A 20,611-nucleotide genomic window follows, 5' to 3' on the forward strand; every position below is an offset into this window, starting at 1 on the left:
GTGTTCGGACTCGAAGCAGAAACAACAAAAACAACCTTAACCCAGTTTCAAATGCTTCTTAGCTGATGAGGAAAGGGAAGATTTGTTTTTTTTTATTAAGAAGGAGGAATTGATAAACGTTGTCACATGGAGGGAAAGTACCTCTGTGTCAGCATTTCACTGCTGCTGACTAACATTACGCTGAAGACAGTTTGCGCTTTAGAGTTGATGCGGATTTGCAAATGGATGAAATTGGTGCTTCAGTGGAAAAGTTTTCATGTTCCCCTCAAAAGCTGTCCACATTTAAGAGAGCAAGTCATTCACTGGAGCTGGCGGTTGTGGAAAACATCTACAGTGGTGTTATGGACCATAACTAGATGGCAGCCCCACTGCTGGTGTGTGTATTTACATATTTGCAGACTAGTTTATTGTTAGCCTGTTGTTTGGACATCTCCATCTAACATGGCTAATCTAGTGTTATTTTCCCTCATCCATTGCTTTATCCCTCTGTAGACATTAGCTGACGTCATTGTACTTAGATAGATGTGAACGAACTCTCCCACAAAGAATTTGTATCCTGTATTATATCAAAGAATTAAAGGGCCTATTTTGAAAGACCACAATCATTTTTAAACGCTGTGGTATATCATGTTAACATTATACCGCTTAACACTATACTGGCTGTATGTCATGCTTGGGAAACAAAGTTGAATGCAGGTTTAAAGAGGGAGACTAGGCCAGGTTTTATTTACCAAATACTGAGGCAAGCTATATACACACAAATGAAAGTCTAAAACATGAATCCAAACACAGGCAAGCCAAACTACAAAGACAGGCAGACAAACTAAACCAACCAGGCAGAGTAGAGTCCAGGTTATAAAGCAGATGAAGGAGGAGGAGACAAAGGAGGAGAAGTAGTGATGGGAGAACCGAGCGAGACGGTCTTGTTTCAGTAGTTCTTTCTTTTCTGGCTTAACTCTGGGGAGATTTCACTTTTTTTAGGATTCTCAACAGCATTTTAATTATACGAACTAATAGGCTAAGCTTATTCGAATATATTAGTTTTCCATCTCTGTAAATCCACGAAAGTTATTCATGGTGGTTATTCTCTATACAGAAAATGTAAGTATGTAATGTCCAGGAGCCTATGTAACATCAGGTCATGTGTGAAACCTTTGCTCAAACGGTTCGAATGATTCAGTATGAGAAGAAACCTCAACACTCAAAACCACAACGAGACTTCACTAAGAAACAAAGAAAACCGAGGATTTATATACAAACAGGGAAAGTCAAAACAGCTGAACTTGTTGCTCAAGAGACGCGAGTGAGAGCGCTTTACATAAGTAAGTAAGTAAAACATAGGCCTAGAATTATCTGTTGAAGTTTGAGTTCTCAGGTGTCGGGGCAGCTGTGAAACTGTTTATTCATTAAAGTTTAATATATTAAAAAAAATAAGAAGAGGAACGTCATGGAAAGAAGCTGTAAAACAGCTTTGGGAGAAAACAAGGGCTTCAGTGATAAATTCACTTCATTCTGCAGTAATCACTCTGTAATTTATGACTCCTTCTCCCTCACGCTTTTAAAAAGGAATATTGACGTTCTGGGTCTATATACACGTTATGAATCAGCTTTGGAAAACATTTTGTACACATTTGTCATCATGTCTTCTAAGGTCTGATGGCATCTTAGATGTTATTTGAGTTCAACACTAAATCACTAGACGTATTGGATTATTGGACATTTTTATTGGAAATCAACCTCGGAGTCTCCAAAGCACCAACAGCTCTCTGCGAACTTACATGAAGACTCTTTGGGTAATCACGGGGTTGATATGATGGTAAATCTGAGTATTATGTGTAGTAACTTATAAGTTAATGTTTGATTCTAAGAGCCATCATGCACCTCTGAAGATGATCACTCACAGAGAAGTGCTGATGTCAGAGATCCTAACCGGGCACACATCATGTTAACCCCATAAATGGCCAAAGTTTTATGACACACTTCTATAAACTAAGAACAGCTCAGCCAGTTTGCATTGAAGTCCCTGTAGTTACTGAATAATAAGCCTTAGTATGTCATAAGCTTACGATTTTAAGGGGTTAATAATAATGTAATAAGCAGACATACGTACTCCGGGTATTTTCTTGCTGTAAGTGGTATAAGCAGTTCCTACGAGCCCCTGAATTCTGCACTTTTGTCAGTTAATTTATTTTTTTTTGTGCAGAAGTACATTTTATAACATGGGTTGTGCTTTGGACCCCTTCCTGGGTGAGCAGATGAATCTGATGATTGCAAGCGCATTGGAAGAGTATTCAAAGAGAACTCCGACAAAACCTGTCTTCCAAGAATGTAAGTGAATTACCTACAATTGTCATCATTATATCTTTCCGGAAAGACAGATGACGTCGCCCTGCACAATCTGTTCACACCTCTGATTTTTAATTATTATTTCAAGCTTTTGAACAGCAGTGTATGTACTTAACACAGCTGTTATGGAGAGCATCATAACTCATAACTTGTAAGTATTCTCAAAGTAGTATTTATATTATTTTTATTTTTATATACAAAATGATTGGGATGGATGGGGTCCATATAGGCAGTCACTGAATATTAACTCTACTAGCAGAATGTACAATAAACAGGAATCTCTTTAGGGTTTTAGCAGGAAAACAATGAAGAGGAATTATCTAGATGGGAAGCTATGCAGATCATTGACTAGCACTTTTTTAGCATCTTTGATGTGGTAAAAAGCATTTATAGATTAGAAGTTATGTTGCACAATAATGACCATAACTTCATCTGGAGATGAAACTCATGGTAAAAATTATGGAGTAAAGGAAAGATAACACTACACTGATACACTGATAACTGGAATTCTAGGTTTCTGGGAAAGCTTACAAGCATAATTAGCAATAAGGTTGTTTTTGGGGCATCAGTTATTTTTGTATGCTTTGAATGACACACTGCCAAGAAGACAAACACGCCAAGAAGAACTGCTATTTTTTGAGGCCAAGATATAATGATGGTGAGAACGATGTGCAGAAACAGACTATTTCATTATATTTTCATGTAGGTTAAACACACAATATAAGTAGGTTTTTGCCAAAATTGAAAGTGGGTTTTAGGAGTGGAATAGCTGCAAATTTATTGTATTCATGTAAAGCATTGTGAGCTGAATGTGTAACTCACACAGCTAACAGGAAAAGATTTTCAGAGGCCTTCTTGAAACACACAGTGAGCCTATGGCTATTTAAAACAATGGTTCGGCCAAAGATCTATTTCATACAGTTATTCCCTTAGTGGTGAATCAGTAGAGACAAGTTTGCCATTGAAAGTTTGCTTCTTTAGTTTTGGACCAGAGCTACGAGGCTAACATAGCTAACGAGTAGGAATTAGGCCAGTGTAAACCTTTATAATTTACAGTGGTCCAGCCTCTTGTCAAAGATGTTAAACATTGGATTTTACAGTAATTAACTGTTTTTTACAAAAGCTGTTATTTGCAGTCTTGAGCAACCAGTCACTGAATATTGTATTCATGTGGGTGGAGCTTCCCAGCAGTCCTCGTGTTTTGATAGCTTTTGTCCATTTGCTTTTTCACAGGAGTTTTTAACATTATTCTGACCACAAAGACACATTTGGGGGTATTTTATACTTACCAAGATTTTATACTTATGTCATGCTTACCAAGATGGTGTTATGTCTTTCAGTTAACTAGATCATCCAGTAATATTATGATTTAAAGATATTTGGTTACTGCTGTCTTTGTAGTCTGGTATAAGTGCAGTAACTGTTGTAATGTGATGTTCAGTTCAGGGTGTGATTGATAAACAGAACTATGCTGTTGTATCATCGTCATTCTCTTAATCGTGGCTGAAAGTTCAAGCTTTTGCTACTAAAACCTTGTTAGACAAATTTGCCCCGTTTGCATATATCTTTATATGCTGTACAAAGCACTTTTTGTAAGTCGCTCTGAATAAAAGCATCTGCTAAATGCTGTAAATGTAAATGTGAAATGTAACTGGGGGTCCTAAGACAGCTGGGAGTGCACATTAGAGCACATATGGGCTGTACATCAGAAATACAGGAGTGCAGAAAAAAACAATACAAATACAGTAATCTGCTGTGTTTAGAAATACAGTGAAGTATTGTAATTGTACGATACTGTATTAATACTGTATAGAAACTATACATTGCTGGAGAAATTGCAGCTAGTAATTACTGTAATTTTACACTGATTTAATTATTTTTTTTATTTACAGTGCATCCATTAGCATCATGTAGACTGCGAGCAAATGTATGGACAAAAATCAGGCTTCAAAACAGCAAATACTTCTTTCGGCAAGACCAATGTACTTCTGTCCATTTTTATAAATAATAACTTTTCTTAACAGCAAGTGACACAAGCGGCTGACAATGACAAAGCAAAACGCTCCCGTTATAATCAATGATGCTATCTATTCCAGCTGCAAGCACAATGCAGTACGATGGACGCCCCATTTTTGACTAACGTCCCATTTCTAGATTTGACACCTCAAAATGGAAGACGAGAAACTTGTCCATAAGGTGGAGAAAAGGAAGGATCTCTACGACCCTTCCTGTATATATTATAAGGATATTAATATAAAAGGAACTATTTGGAGAGTGCTGGAATCTGGAGACCTTTTTTTGTGTCACTGATAGTTAGTTAGCTAAGTAGACTTTGCACATACAAGTCAGCAGATGCAACCGAGGATACCACTTTACAATAAAACTACACTTATGAGTTTACATATGGTCTAAAATTTGTTTATTAATTGGGTCATAAACAATAATAATTAATAATCAGTTATAACACATAAATAAATTGCTTATGACCTAATTAATAACCACAAATACCATTCATTAACCTTTCATAAGGGTGGCACCCAATACAATAGCCTAGCCAGGATACTCACCCATTTTAATTGAAGCTATTCTCTGATAGGTCCATGGTTTGTTTATGTTATGACTTGCACTCACTTGACATTCCCAGTGTAAACATCCAGCAGGCTTTCTGATGTAATATGATACTATATTTAAGCTCTTGCTTGCTGTTAGGACATGGTTTAAACCATATACTGTCAGAAACCATAAAAACACGTCTATTTGAGATCATTTAACAATTGAAGTTTGCATTATGCTAAGGAGTAGCTATACACTTCCACTATCTGTTAGCTACATTAGCTTTGTAGCTCTTGCGCAAAAATAGAGAAGCAAAGTTGTCAAGATGCCAAACATGTCTCGGCTGATCAACTACATTCAGAGTAAGGCAGAAAGTTGTGTAAATGAGATTTTTGGCTGAACCATTGCTTTAAGACAACTGGAGATATATGGGTCGACTGGATGTCTACACAGATGTCACAGCTGACTGTCAGGAAGGAAGAGGAGTGTGATGTGGAGCTACAAGCCTCAGAAGCATTGAACATTCTCTGTGGACCAACACCAGGGAATCTGCTGAAGAGATCACAATGCTGTGGGCAGAGATATTGCTAAACTAAGCATGTTCAGCACAGCTCTGAGAGCCAAAGAAGATGCAAGAGGCCATCACTGTACACCATAGATCAGAAACCTGACTTCTGATCAGACTCTCTCTCTCTCTCTCTCACTCTCTCTCGCTCTCTCAAATGCTTACTGTAGCATTTTAGTGGACTCCATCTTGTCTCTTATGCCATATCTGTGGTTCTCTGGGAAAGGCACTTTATGCTCAGTTGCATGGAAAATGGTTGGGTGCCCCTTGTCAAATTACATGTTTTGTTGATTTTCAAAGCAAAAATGAGTTAACACATCCTCCACATGTCAGCACATGTAATGCACAGTTACTGTTTATTTGCAGAATTTGCAATATTGGAGAACACATAAAAAATAACATGGCCTGTGCAAAAGTTATACACATTTTATATTTTAGCTTTTACATTTTCCAATTTGTTAAACTCAAATAAAAAGAAATTGTGTATTGGCAAAATGCCATATTCGTTCGTGCAAACCAACCCCAAAATCAATATATTTATGATATTGCTATGATTCTGATTTAAAATTCTATTTGAATTCAGGCACTTTATTGTGTTAACTTATTTTCACTTAAACTGGGGTGTTAAAACTTTTGCATTCACCTCCATGTGTATGTTTAGGTGAAGAGCCTGACATTCACTGAAGATGAACACTGTGCAACATAAATAAAGCATTAGTGTATTTATGAAGCATTAAAGCCAGGTGTTTGGACAGCTGAAGTGGCAGCTTTCCCGAAAAGCATGGCAGGGGAATTGGATACTAAAGCTGCTTGTTTGTGTATGCGCGTCTTTGTTTTCGTACAGGCACTGTGGACAGTAACTGCTTCCAAACAGTTTTGGTCTCAGATTTATGGCACATTTAGAATGAATCAGTTGCACTATAAAAGACTGTCATTCAGCAGATGTAAGCATGTGTGCATTAGAGCCTTACCCATGGCTGAGCTGGGTCCCTCGGAGGCTGGACATGGTGTCCTCCAGGTTCTGCCGGAGATCCAGGACATTCTGAACAGTTCGCTTCCTCTGAGACTCACGATCTGCCAATGAAACCAACAGATCAGTGACATACACTCACACCTGCACCTCAGAACAGCGCAAAAGTCAGAGACCACCCGTTATTTATTTAATCTCCTGTCAAAATCACCATTATGTACAAGTTAATCGTTTTCAGGAGACATTCTTGAGGAGATTAGACATAAGGTAATCCACTTACAATAGGAAGGAGAAAGGCAAAGGAAATTAAGTGAAAAAACAGGAAGGTCAAACAACTCATAAAAGATACAGAGTAATAGGACCCCTAACTACCATGCAAGACCTGGTAGACCACCAAGCTTTTGTCTTTGAGAAAGAGGAAAAAATGAAGCTCCACTCTTGCTTCACATCTGAAAAAATACACAGGTGTTTCTGTCCATCCTTCCACTGTGAGAAGCTCTATGGGTCTAAGAGGATGTGTAGCTGTCAAGAAGCTGTCATTGAAAAAAAAGAAAATGGATTAAAAAAAAAAAAAATCTGCAAATTAAACAAAGAGGCTGCTGGTGCTCTCAGAACAATGGACTGACCACCCCAGAGTCCAGACTACAACATTACTAAATGTGTTTGGGATTACTTGGATTGTGAAAAAAAGAAAATACAAAACAACTGCTAAGACTGAATTTAGCAGATGTGGAAAATATAATAATATCCCTGCAGATTTCTTTGAAAAAGAAAGAACTTTGGCACAGTATAAACATGTCTGGGACTTTAGTTTTGGGTATCTTTCTTTGCTCTGTCTCTATTGTGATCTATGGAATCAGAACATCGACATGGGGAATGCGAAGTACTTGGCTGGTATCGGCTCTGTAGCATCATCTCCGGATTAAGCTGCATGGCAGGTTCTAACCTCACACACAAACACTTCTAAAGAAACAGTTCAGCAAAAAACTTATGCAATTTTCTCCCTTACCCCAAATGTTGACGAGCAAGCAAGATACATTCGGTGTCTGAAGTTTGCTTCTTTAGTTTTGCACAAAAGCTAATGTAGCTAACATGTGACTGAAGCTTATACCACACCATTTCGCATTGTGCCTAGACCATCACCTTTTCCTCAAACCAAGTTTAGAGGTGATTTTTTTTTTTTTATGATTCTAATTTCTTTCAACAAAATTGGCCATATTTGATCTTTAAAAGTTCATAAAAAAGCAATAAAGTACTAAAATAACAAATTAAATAAAGTGCTACATCAAAGGAAAAAGGTGACTGGCTGCTGGGCTATTTAGCACAATAATGCTGTGGCATTCTGGTAGAGGTGTAGCAGCAGCAGCAGCAGCATTCAAATACAGCACCAGTGCAAGATCAAAAATATAAATTCTAATTCTAACTAATTTGCCGATTACGTGTTTAAAGCAAAATAACTTGCAGATTCCAATCATGCGCCTCTAGTTTAAGAAATAGTTCTGTAAAAATCAAATTTACACAATTTTCCACTTACCCCAGATATAGTTGATCAGCCATGATATGTTTGGTGTCCAAAGTCTGCTTCTTTTGTTTAGTGCTTGAGCTGTGAGGCTAACGTTGCTAACAAACACTAGAAGTCTAATTGGCTAATCAGCTACATCTAGGATAAGTGAAAAATCGTGTGATCTTGATTTTTCATCAAACTACTGAGCAATCTTAAAAAGATCTGCTTCTGTAGTTTATAAAAAGACCATGTTTTGATATCTAATAAAATAGATTCAAGTACAAACTAAATTTATCACTGACCTGTATTAAACAGTGGTGGACAAAGTACACAACTAGACAAGTAGAAGTCTAAAACTGGAGGACTTCTATATGTATGTCATTATTAAAAATCATAGTTAGTGCATAAATATTTGGGTTTAAAGTTGTTATTTTTATGTTGAGCCTACAGCTCAGAAGTAAAAACACTTCAGCGCAAAACAAAAGAAGGCGACTTTGGTCTTGTTTAACACTGTGTTGAAGAAATCATCCATCATTCACAGAAGTGACATGGAATTCAGTTGACTACAGTAATTCCCTCTACAGTACTGTTCCTAAACGCCCCACCAACACCACGTTTCAAATGTTAAGGCATTTCCTAAATGTCACGCTTTGTATCCAGCACTGCTACAAAGCTAGAAGTCAGAGCGCTGTAGCTGATGGTGTGTTCTAATGGCTGGCTGGCTGGTGGAGCGTTCACATGTAATGAGCTGGAAGGGCCAGTTAATTAGGCCTTCGCCCTCCCAGAATCCTGCTTCTCTCAAGTAATATGAGAAGATTTACAAGAAATGGACAGTAAAGAAATAATCTGGGCGAACAATCCATAACAATGGCTACAAAAAAGCAACTAAAAGCACTTCACCAAATGAATAAATGAAAATGTTGTAAATCCCTCAGTCATGCAGCCTCTCTCAAAGCTAACAGTCTCTTCAGTGTGCTCCTCTATAAGAGGGTGAGGACCATGAACCACAATGAAATTAGCACAGCCAGACAGGTCTAAATCACTCCATCCCCTGCATTTAGGAAACGAACAGAACAAGCCATAAAGCAAACGTGCACCTCAAACAGGACGTGCAGCCACATTTGCTGGCCCGAGGTTGTAAACTGCTGCTCTGTTTACTGGCTTTAAGAGGGATCGAGTGGGGAGCCTGGCTCACACGGACGGTCAGCATGTCATCAGCATGGCCAATCAATCCCATGGTGCAGTTAGGCACGATGCCTGCTCTGACATTATTAACGACTGGACTGAGCCAGAGAGAGAGAGAGAGAGAGAGAGAGAGAGAGAGAGAGAGAGAGAGAGAGAGAGAGAGAGAGAGAGAGATTCCAAGAGACTATGAGGGTTATGGGAAGAGCTGATATCCTCTGTCTATCAAAATCCATTCCCAATAGAGCAGGGGAATTAGCATGTGTCCTAATTAGAGATGTCTACATGGCTCATGAGGGGCCGCTGTGGTATAAATAGTAAATTATGGACAAGATGACTCTGGTTTATCAATTAAACAACAATCAGTAGAAAAATGACAGGCATGAAATTGATATCATATCTTAATATACATGTGAATCAGTCAGTGTGTTTACATGCACATTAATACTATTATTATCTGATTTTGGCAGTCACTGATTATTCAAGTTGTCATGTGAACAGCATGACCACTTTGTCCACCAATTTCACATGGTTTCAGCTAACTGTATGATGAGCTGGGCATGCAGTGTACTTGATGCTAATCAGTACTTAAGCTACATCTGCCTTGGTGCAAAATAAAGGAAGACATTTTGGATAGCAAACACGCCCCCCATGATCGCTCCTGTTTAGTGATTTATCTGATTAAAGCCATTAGCAGAGGTCAAGAAAAAATGGATTTTGGCTCAATAGTTGGTATTCAGTAGAGGTACACCAATAATCTGATTTTGCTTTTCTACATCTGTGCAAACATAACCAGAAAGAGATTTAGAAAGATTTAGAAAAAAATCCATTTAATCCAATTTATTCATTTAAATCTAAAGTCTTCCCATCATCAGTTTCCTTAAGTGCATGTATGTTTTGAATGAATTATTGCCAAAATCTGATTTTCTCCATGTTATCAGATTATTTTGTACATGTATGAGATTGCAGAGTTGGCTGACACAGTTTTCATTCTCTGCTGTACATCCCAGGCTTTCCATACATTTGGAAAACCCGACTAGCTGCAAACGAAAGCGGAAAATCTTACCCATGTTGGGGCTGGTTGGCATGTGTTATGGGGATGCTTGGCACAATGTTAAATGTCTATAATTCCAAAGAATGAAGCAACAAATAGAAATAATCAGAGCTTTTAATTTAAACTAGACCACAAATACAAACATTCAATAGCAACCAAATAACATTTTTGAATGAATTAAATGTTTAATATGTTTAATGTGGAGCGTTTAATATATTTTATAATTGACTTTAACTGAACGGTAGTGGGCAAAGTACTTCTATTTCCTCTTTAATATCTTTATATTTCATAGATAAAAATACATATTTAGTGCAAAAGTAGTTTGGGTTCAAAGTTTCTTGTCGTCTTGATACAGATTCACTTATTATTAAATGGCCCACAGCTTGGTAGTTAAAAACAACATGCAAATATAATGTACATTTAATATAAATGGCAATATAGCACTTATGTTATCTAGGTTGCTAGATTGCTTTGGTATGTGTGCATGTATAATATAAAATATGTTTATGACACTGTACTAAACTTGAGCAGACCCATGTGCCAACCAGCCCCACCCACATCATGACACAGCTCTGTATTTACTCCATGTTAGCTAGATAGAGTTACTTATCCTTGGCATTCCAATCATATATGAAAATATAACTGACTGCCGTTTCTACTAACTAAAATAAATTTACAATTCTCTCTTTAAAAACCTTTAGTCAAGAGTGAAATTATTTTTATTTCACATTTTTATGAGAGCTCCTCTTACAGACCCAAATGTTAATACCGTGCCAACCAAGTGCTCTCCTGACCATGCTCACTGTAACTATCACCTGGAAACCAAATACTGATCGATATGATGACAAGGCAACACAACAAAGCAGAAACAAATGAAAGAGAAACAGAAGGGGCATTAGAGTAAACTATTACTGCCATACAAATGTGACACTTTCCAAAGTTCTCTTACCCCCATAAACAGCCAGCGCCTACCAGTGGGCCTAAGTTGTATTACACACTTCTATAACCTACGAATAGCTCAATCAGTTTGCACTGAAGACCCTGTAGATGCTGAATAATAAGACTTAGTATATAATAAGCCTGGGGTTAACTGAGAGAAAACGCAGCCCAACTCTGTAACGGCCTTTTCTTGCACAGTAATAAGATGCCATAGAGATGGGTGGGAAATATGATGCAGAAATTAAAACTGAATATATGAACTGGTTTCCCTTTCTTCCTTTTCATCAGCGAGGTCACACAGTCCAGAGTGACACATTTACTTCCTGGGTGGTGAAGTAGGTCACTCACATAGGCGGTGGCAGACTCAAGAAAAGCGCATCACGGGCCTACTATAGCTTTATTCTGACTTCACTAGGTCATTCTTTGCTGATGTGGCCATTCAAAGCTTTAGCCCGATAGCTCCTGTTTAATTACGCTTCCCTGATAGTCCCTCCGTATCTCAACCTCCAGCTGGGGTCATATTCGGGCTGCACTATGAAGGTCATGTTCACAATGGAAGATGTGAAGGCCCAATTGTTATGTTATTTAGTATGTTCATTTAGTTTTTTGCAAGAAATCCCACAGCATAGACCAGCTATGTCTTCTACAGCAGAGGTCTGGAAGTATGATCATATGAGCATCGTATTTTACAAATATTCTTGTAAGATTTTAAATAAAATCAAATTGTGGAGCCCTGAATTTGATCTTGACAAGATATTATATTGACTGTATTACTCAGTACTATGTAACACATACTACAGGCCAAGAATATGTGTCCTGTTTACTAAGTTAACTTAGTAAGTTATGGTAGCTTTAATCAGTGGTGGGGATCGAAGAAAAATGACCCAGTATAATATTGTAATTCATAGCATTCAATTGTGTCATTAAGAAGACCAAGTTGCCATGTTGGTAGGAGAGCTGTAACTCTGACTAAGCTGTGATAGAGCTCATCTTATCACTGTTACTGCAGTTACAATCCTGCAGGTGGCTGAAGACCAAAAGTAAAATAGCAAAACGGATCAGGATGACCATGAAAAACAGGAAAAGTGGCTGCCAAAGCACTTAAACAGTAAACTAATACACTCTCAGAAATAAAGGTACTAAACTGTCACTGGGGTTGTTCCCTCAAGGGTACATCTCAGTACCTTTATTCAGGGAACATATCTGTACCATAATCCACTGAAATTATATTTCCTAAGCTGTATTGACTCCACACACCCCGTCTCGTCTCCAGGCTTTTTATCTTATTGCTCTGTTTTAAAACATTTGGTTATGAAAAGATACAAATACACATTTTTCCAATGGGAAAAACTTATTTAAGGTTCACAGTTAGTCCTTAAAACCACTGTTGTACCTTTGAGGGAACATTTACATTGTTTGTACCTTGATGAACGAAAAATGTACCTGAACAGAACCTTTATTTCTAACAGTGTACAAACATAAGGCTGAAGTTAGCTGCTTATTCGCCACCTTCTCATTTGAAATTTCTGGTCCACCTTAAATGGTGCTGCAGTTACGCTGAGGTGCCTTAAATGTAGAGCTAATAACAAAAGTTGGCGAATATGAAGCCAGCATCGGCTTATTAATAAATACATAAATTCACGTCAATAAATACATCCTTTATAACCAAATACCTGAAAATTTCACTTAAAAATGTTTAACGAGCAGCTAACGCGCAGCACAGCAAAGCAGCCATTGAACACCAGCCATTGTCTCACTGACTGATCTAACATCGCATCCCAAACCACACACTTCTGTACTTCACCTACTATGCTAGAGTGCACTTCTAATGTGATATGTGCTATTTTTATATACTATTCAGTGAGCTGATATGTGGTTTGGGACGGGGCGCTAGTAACACAGCGGGAAACCTCAGCCATTTAGATTTGAGCTTTCATTTGTTATTAATACAGCAACAAATCAAATAAAATCAGGCTAATACACTCAAATATATCAGTTAAAATGCTTTTAAAATGAGATTTAAAAAACTGATAAAAAAAATAAGTTTTACTGCCTTTGCTGGATTGGTTATGCCTTTATTTCCTTCTGGTGAGATCACATTTTCTGTTAGTGAAGTCACCAACAACAGTTAGACAATGTAGTGGATAACATGCTCGCCCCTCTTATAATACATGACTTCTAACATTACATTCCTCTGCCGCTGTAAACTGCTCTGTTTGAAAGCTGTAAGGATGAAGCCTGTTTTAGAAGTTGTTTGTCTACTTCACAAACAAAAGCATCTGCTAAATATGTTGATGTAAGGACAACGTTTATCTGAATGTTGATTCGTCTGCTTCACAGTTCTGATTAGCTTAAATAAAAAAGTAACTGAGATCGTAATTTGCAGTCAAAAGAAATCAACTGAAAAACATTGCAATGTGTCACCTCGCCAAAATTTAAATATCACAATAGAAATCTATCTTAGGGCCTGTAGCAATTTCCAGCCCTAGATGATGGTACAAAGTAAAGATAAAAAAAGTTTTATTTTACATCATAGCTTTTTTTTAGTATCAGAAAAAGATTGTAGGCTTGTAGACATTAGCAATTAGCGATAACAAAGGCTAATAAAATCTTTTTGTTTATTGATTATGTCTGAAAAGTGGCAATTGCTCATGACAGACCACAACAAACATTCACAATGTAATTTTAGACAAAACAAATGGATAACAGACCATCAAAAACAATACATATTAATGATGGAAAAACACTGATGTCTGTGAAACAAGCTTGAAGTTCTACTTGTAAAATATTATGTGGAGCACTGTTTTAGGGTTTGTTCTGGGCTAAAGAATAAAAGAAAATAAAACACTCTTCAAGTGCTTCTTGTGACTGAATCTTGGCTTTTGCTGCCACCCCAGTCAACAAAAAAGTTGACTGAAGTCTGGTGTGTGTTGTGCACTACACTCCGAATTAGTCAGGGTCACATTCAAGCATCAGGAGCCAAATGCAGCCACAGGCTCTGATTAAGTTTCTGTCTCTCATGGCTCCTTCTCAATTCAGCCCATTGTCCTTGCACAGATATTTAAGGCAGGGTTTCCCCATAGGCCCGGATCCCAGTCCAGCTGCATTATGCAGTAAAATAGCAGCTGTATTCACAGAGAAAACTAATGTTTCATTCTCTATGCCATGGAGGAAGTACGCTGTTTCTGCTGGCATAGTGGGGCAACATCACACAAGGTCAGCTGAAGAAGTTCATAAGGGGTCTATTATGCTGCAGTATGAGGCCCAGAACCATGAAATGCATATAAGCTGTGAAGAGTGCCATACATTAGGAAGAGGAGAGATGCTTCCAATGTCTATTATCAATGGACTACTTTCTGAGACTTTAAAATGATTTCCTGAATTGCAAATGAGGTATATTCTGAATATTCCCTATTTGGTGAATACCGGATTAAGAGAACTACTCAATTATTAATGTACTGTACTGTATAAAATGCATTGTCTAAGTTTGAAGTAATGAACAAGTTACAGAAACTCAAAATAGAGCATGTAACAAGATCATCCTAGATCACAGGCCTAATTACCGGGGCAAGTGGGGTGGGGGGTGGTTAGAACCCTTTTAATAATTATTCAGCCATGTAACTCTCCAATAATAAATTTGGATAATAATACTTACTGTGGCCTCACTTATTATTATTATTTATTGATAATACGTACTGTGCCCTCAATATAAAACCTATTATCATGCCATTTTGCCTCTTTTGATTGCTCTATGAATGGAAAAGTTAGTGAAAATAGTGAAAATACAAAAAACTTTTATGCCATTCTAAGTAGTAAGAATACATCTAAGATAATTTAGATATATTATGTATGAATGCATTCATATCCACAGCTGTTTCTGTCGCTATTAAACCCAGTAGTAAAAATTGACTATGGTTGTACCGATTTAATGAGTTGAGAGGGGGTATTGTTCTCTGTGTTAGACCAACCATTAATGCTACACTGTTAGAAATAAAGGTTCTGTGCAGGTACGTTTTTCAAGTACAAACAATGTAAATGTACCCTCAAAGGTACAACAGTGGTTTTAAAGTCCAATTGTGTACGTATATCAGTTTTTCCCCAGGTGAAAAGTATGTATGTGTACTTTTTTATAACCTATTTTTTTAAAACAGAACAATAAAATAAAACACCTGGAGACAAGACACAGTGTGTTGTGTCATTACAATTTAGAAAATCTATTTTTTTCAGATTATGGTAAAATTATGTTCCCTGACTAAAGGAGCTAAGATGTACCCTTGAGGGTCCCACCCCAGTGACAAGAGGAGTACTGCCCCAGTGACAGTCTTATATGCCTTTTTTTCTCAGAGTGTATTACACATTTACTTTGGAATTCTTGTGGTGAGATTGGACTGCATATTTCCAAAAGCTGTTTGTGATTTCTTTTCCTCCTACCTTGGACACCCCAAAAAAGATCATGTTCAACCCCCTTAGTTTTCAACCCAGATTTACATCCTTGCCCTAGATGCAGAATGTTGGAAACTTATCTTGCCTGAATCAGCAGGATGAATCATGGCCAAAGTTTCCTGACATTAGCCAGTTAACCCATTGAGTTAAAGGCTGGTTAAACTGCTCTAATCTGCATCACAATGCAGCCTAGTCTCTAGTACTGAGTCTCATTTGTGTGGTTTTCCATCTGCTTTCCAGAAAAGCTGGGCCTTTAGGTAGAGATGGAGGGGGCTTTGAAAATAAGGTTCACTGGAAACAATTGCAAGGATGCAAGACATATTGGAATTGGCAATTTAAATAGCTGGAGGTTGAACATAATTGAAAAATAGAAGTCACCCATTCAGAACCTAATGCAAAGATACAAGGAACATTGTATTTTTGAAAACATGATGGAATATTTGTCTTGGGTAGCTATAGCAATATGCATTTTCTCTCTGACAAATGCCAATATCCTTGTGTCCTATTCACTAGACGAAGACAAAAAAAATAGTATTCCATGCAGAATTCAGAATCCAATCTTTGGAAATAAAATCAAACAAGACAACAACAACCTGGTCAGCATAAAACTGAATCAAAAATTTTACATGCAATTTCTGACTCAACATGCTCCTCCACAATGCGATGAGGTAAACTGTTTTGATATGCTGCACAGAATGCTTGGATGGGTCCTGAATCCAAACAAACAGATCATGATGGTGATAGACAGCCTATCTATCTCTTCCATGCTCAATACCACAGACAGGGATGCACCATCTGTCGATGGCCATGGATAAACAGGAGGCTAAGAGGAGGCTAAGTGCGAGCACCGGTGTGAGCTGAAAATGAATTCAATATGGCCTGGTTTATTTCACTCCCCTCTCACCAGCCGTTCTCCGATAGCAGCCATTACCTCGTTACTGCTAAGAGTGGAGCAACACCAGTTCAGAAAACCAGCACACACACACCCACCCACCCACACATGCACTGCAGTAGCCAGACAACAGAAAGCAGATCAGTGTGCCAAATGCTGCTATCAAGTAAGTTCCACTGACCACTGAACAACACAGGATATAATCCAACCGGGATCATTTATAGTCTCCATGAGAGGGAAGCGATGACAATGGTGTGACTGCACTGAGGACAATGCCCTATAATGCAGATAATAGCCCATGAATCTCTGTCATAACATCCGTATGATTTATGGCAATGACAACCACAAGAGCGAGAGCCTTCCAAGGGCAAATGCCATAAACAATGTGGCAAAGATCTTCAAAGGGTTTCAGTCAATCCATACCAAGCCTTGTGGCTTCTTTCAAATGGCAATGCAGCTTATTGAAGGCAGCATTGCCAGCTAAAGTAAGTGGCCATGAAAGCTTCCAGTCAAGGTTAGAAGTTGAGAACATTTGGCAGAAATGATGCCATCTGCAGACCCTAAGAGGGTCCTTAAACAAATACGCCACGGGTGTACTCACCGAGCATCTGACTGAAGAGTAACTGCTCCAGATCACCAAGAACGGTGACCACCAGCTCTGGATCCACCTTCAAGAATGGCTTATCACCACCTTCCTCACCCTGGCCTTTGGCCTCAGAGTCACCCTGATTCCCAGCCACGGTCTTCTTCACAGCAGCCTTCGCCTTGCTGGAGAGGATGTCATCATCTGACTTGCCATCATCTGAACCTTTGCTTAGGGGCTTCACCTCTGCATAAGGACCCCGCGGGATGCGACTCTGGGTCTTTCCGAGAGAACCTGGAGCCGCAAGTGGGGTGAACGGCTTGGGCTTGGCCTGAAATAGAGAGTGCTCCGACTTGGATAGGTTTCTGGAAAGCTGGGTACCTCCGGCACCTACTCCTCCCACAGGTTTGGGTTTGCCCGTCTTCAGGTTGCCCGCACTGGCCTTGCCCATGTCGTCGCACCACTTGGGCTCGTAGAGCTGCATCTTCTTCTCAGCATCCGTGAGCACAGCCAGGTTGGTCAGGGACCTCTGCTTGCGCAAATTGGTGGGCACCGGGATGCGTCCCTCTGTGCTACCCGTACGGTAGACCTTGAGTTCACTCCGTGCCACACTCTGTGGTACCCCGGACTTGCCCCTCTTGGCGGCCATGCCTGCACCTTTGCCCTCCGTTTTGGCTGTACACTTGAGTGCCTTCTGCTTGCTCTGCCGATCCGCCCCCCACCCCCTTTTCTGCCTCTTACACTGCCCCCAAGACTCTCCCTCTATGGGAGAGCATTTAGAGCAGCTTCAGCAAGCAGGAGAGGTTGAGAGAGGAGAGAGAGAATTCACAGGCTGCGCTCAGGCTTTCTTTCCTACAACCCTCTCTCTCTCTCTCTCTCTCTGAGAAGGAGGGAAGAAAATGCTAATCCCGTCCTCCCTGGCTTTTTCCTCCCTACGCCTTCCTGTCTGCCTGCTGCTGCTTCACTGCTGCCCTGGCTCTCCCTTTCTTTTCCTCTCTGCCTCTCTCATTTCTCTCCTCCCTTCACCCGACCCTCCTGCTGCTGAAGCGCGCAGCAGCCGAGTGACAGCAGCAGCAGACGCAACAACAATCCCTCCCCCTTTTTTTTCCCCTCCTCTCTCTCCCTCCCTTCCACCCTCACTCCTTTCGCTCTTTCTCTGTAGCATTTACCAGCGCTTCGCTCAGTCGCAGCAGAAAGTGTGAGAAGCAAGGGGGCGACGATAAAGTGCAAGCCTTGATTTTGATCTGGCTCTAGTCCAGAGCATCAGTTAATACACGATTTCACACGATTTGCCTCCACCCCTTTGTTTCCCTTCCCCCTCCCCTGCAGGGCATTCGCAATCATTAAAGTCACAGTTATGAATAAGGTGCTGGTCATCACAATTCTAATGCAAATTGAACTAGAAGGCAAAAAAAGGACCTTGTCAGAATTTGAGACTGAAATAAATCTAATGACTAGTGCATTGTTCATATTCAGTGATAAATCCATGCAATTTCAGTGCAATACATTAAGATTCTGTAACTGTAAAAAGAAAGCTAAAACTGAAATACCCACTAAAGCACGATTTCAAATCTTAACCTAGTTCGTTTCTCTACAGAATGGGTTTTGTTGGCATGCACTCAGTCTCATATTGTCCACAACCAGAACAAGCCAGTCTGGAGACTGACTGTCCAGTATTACTTTTTTTTTAAATGCTCCTCAGGCAGCAGCCCAACACAACACAAAAGCTGAATCTGCATCTGCCAACAGTCTGCAAATACTAAACTCATTACGAATTTTGCAAAATTTCCAGCTGTAGATGATTCCCAAACATTAGCCAGAGCACCCATCCAGGATTATCTTGCATCATCTATGCTTAGCAAAATGGACGAGGTATTCTGAGATGATCCCTAAGACCATCGCTCATGACAGTCCATACACATATCTCAGTGGAGTACTCTGCAAGGCTCTGCTGGAAAAGCTGTCTCCATGGCAACCATGCTACCTACATCACAACATGCATTAGGATTTCTGAGTCTCGGCGCACTCTGCATTGCACAAAGCACACTGGCTAAGGCAACGGTGTGCTTCTGCTTTAGCCTTTCTTTCTTTCTTCTGTTGTGAATGCCCTAGTTCCTCACAATACTTAATGAAAGCAACAGGGCAGACCGACACCTGGGAGATGCAAGAAAGAGCGCCCCCCCCCCAACCTGCCCGAGGCAACTGACCAGTTTAGTACAATGTCTAAAGAAAAGTCTTAAAGCTCTCCTGCTGAGAGTCTACACACTTGGCCAACCTCATGCTGATCATGGGGCAACTGGGGTAATTCCAAAGTTAAACAAGTCATTTGATGCGGGGGCTAAAAGGGAGCTGAAAAGAAGGGCCTCTTTTGTCTTGCGTCGTCATGAACGGTCTTCCCATGCTACAGGCCATGTCTGATGACATCACTGAGTGAAAAACACACTTCATGTGGTGAGCACCATGTGGAAAATCTCTAAAGAACTGTGGGTGCTATCCATGTTTATTAACCACAGTGTTCCTAAAGAGTTCTTGAGTTAAAAAAAAACTTCAATTCATTTTGTGTAGGTTGGTTAAACTTTAAAAAGTTTCTTCACACTAACAAATGTAATTTACATAAAGAACTACACATTAAAAGGTGCTTTGGGGAACCAAAAGTGGTTCTTCTATGGCATTATTTAAAAAAACTTCCTTGGTCCCATGTGACACCTTTAAGAGTTTATTAAACATTGATTTTATACCCTAAAACAACACAAGCATTAACCTTTATTCTGATGTCAATAAAGCGATACCTGTTAAAGAAAATGTTTACAATGTACAAATAACACTATATACCACTACAGCAGAGGAAGAACTGGATTTGTTTCTTGTCGTAAAGTCTGAAACACAAGGCCTGGTGTGACCACCCTTTCTCTGGAGAGGTTTCCCACACATCTGGAGTCCATTGTAAGGCTGTGGTTGGCCAGCAGTACAGCTGTCTGTGGACACGTGAGCATCCCCAAGGCTATGACTGCTCAGTTGCTGCCATTACACCATGGTGATAAATTGCAAATGCTGACAAAAACGACAGAGGGCCGTCACCAAATTTCATCTGGTGTACACAAAAGGAAATCCCAAAAATGTCTGTGTCCGTTTTTGTGTGTTACTTCAAGACCCCCGATTAAAACACTTAAAATAAATAATTTAACTAAGTGGAATGTGAACTTGAGGCTAAAAAAATCTTTACAGTATTTTTCTGCTTAGCCTGCTAAAAACCTATAAACACTGGAGACCGATTTGGTGTACGATTAGTTTCTGCTTCATTATAAAAGAGCACAAACCAGTTTGTTTGGATTTCCTGTCTTTTACTCACATCCTGAACACATCCTGATGAAAAAAAGAACAAATACACCATTTGAGAGTTCATTCAGAAAGAGCGTTCAGTTAAAACTGGCTTAAAGACATTTTATTTAGAAACTTGTTTTCATAAATGCACCGTTGTTACAGTTACAGTATGTTATTGCTTTTTTAGTTTTATTTAGTTTACCTTGGCATTTAAAGGCTGGTTCATTAAATTACTGTTATTAGTAGTGGTCTACTAGAA

General features: G+C 39.3%; 1 protein-coding gene across 3 annotated transcripts in view; it reads right to left on the bottom strand.

Annotated features, from left to right (window-relative positions):
* nav1b (neuron navigator 1b) overlaps nt 1-18,074 on the bottom strand; it is a 93,284-nt gene extending 75,210 nt beyond the window's left edge. For all 3 annotated transcript variants that reach the window (XM_036571262.1, XM_036571261.1, XM_036571260.1), the window contains exons 1-2: nt 17,050-18,074; nt 6,436-6,538 (exon numbers count right to left, since the gene is read on the bottom strand). In XM_036571262.1, coding sequence (XP_036427155.1) covers nt 6,436-6,538; nt 17,050-17,680 — 734 coding nt within the window. In that variant the 5' untranslated portion in view covers nt 17,681-18,074. The remainder of the gene's footprint in view (nt 1-6,435; nt 6,539-17,049) is intronic.
* Between the last annotated feature and the right edge of the window lie 2,537 nt (nt 18,075-20,611).

This window comes from Colossoma macropomum, unplaced genomic scaffold, assembly GCF_904425465.1.
Source record: "Colossoma macropomum unplaced genomic scaffold, Colossoma_macropomum, whole genome shotgun sequence".
Classification (NCBI taxonomy): domain Eukaryota; kingdom Metazoa; phylum Chordata; class Actinopteri; order Characiformes; family Serrasalmidae; genus Colossoma; species Colossoma macropomum.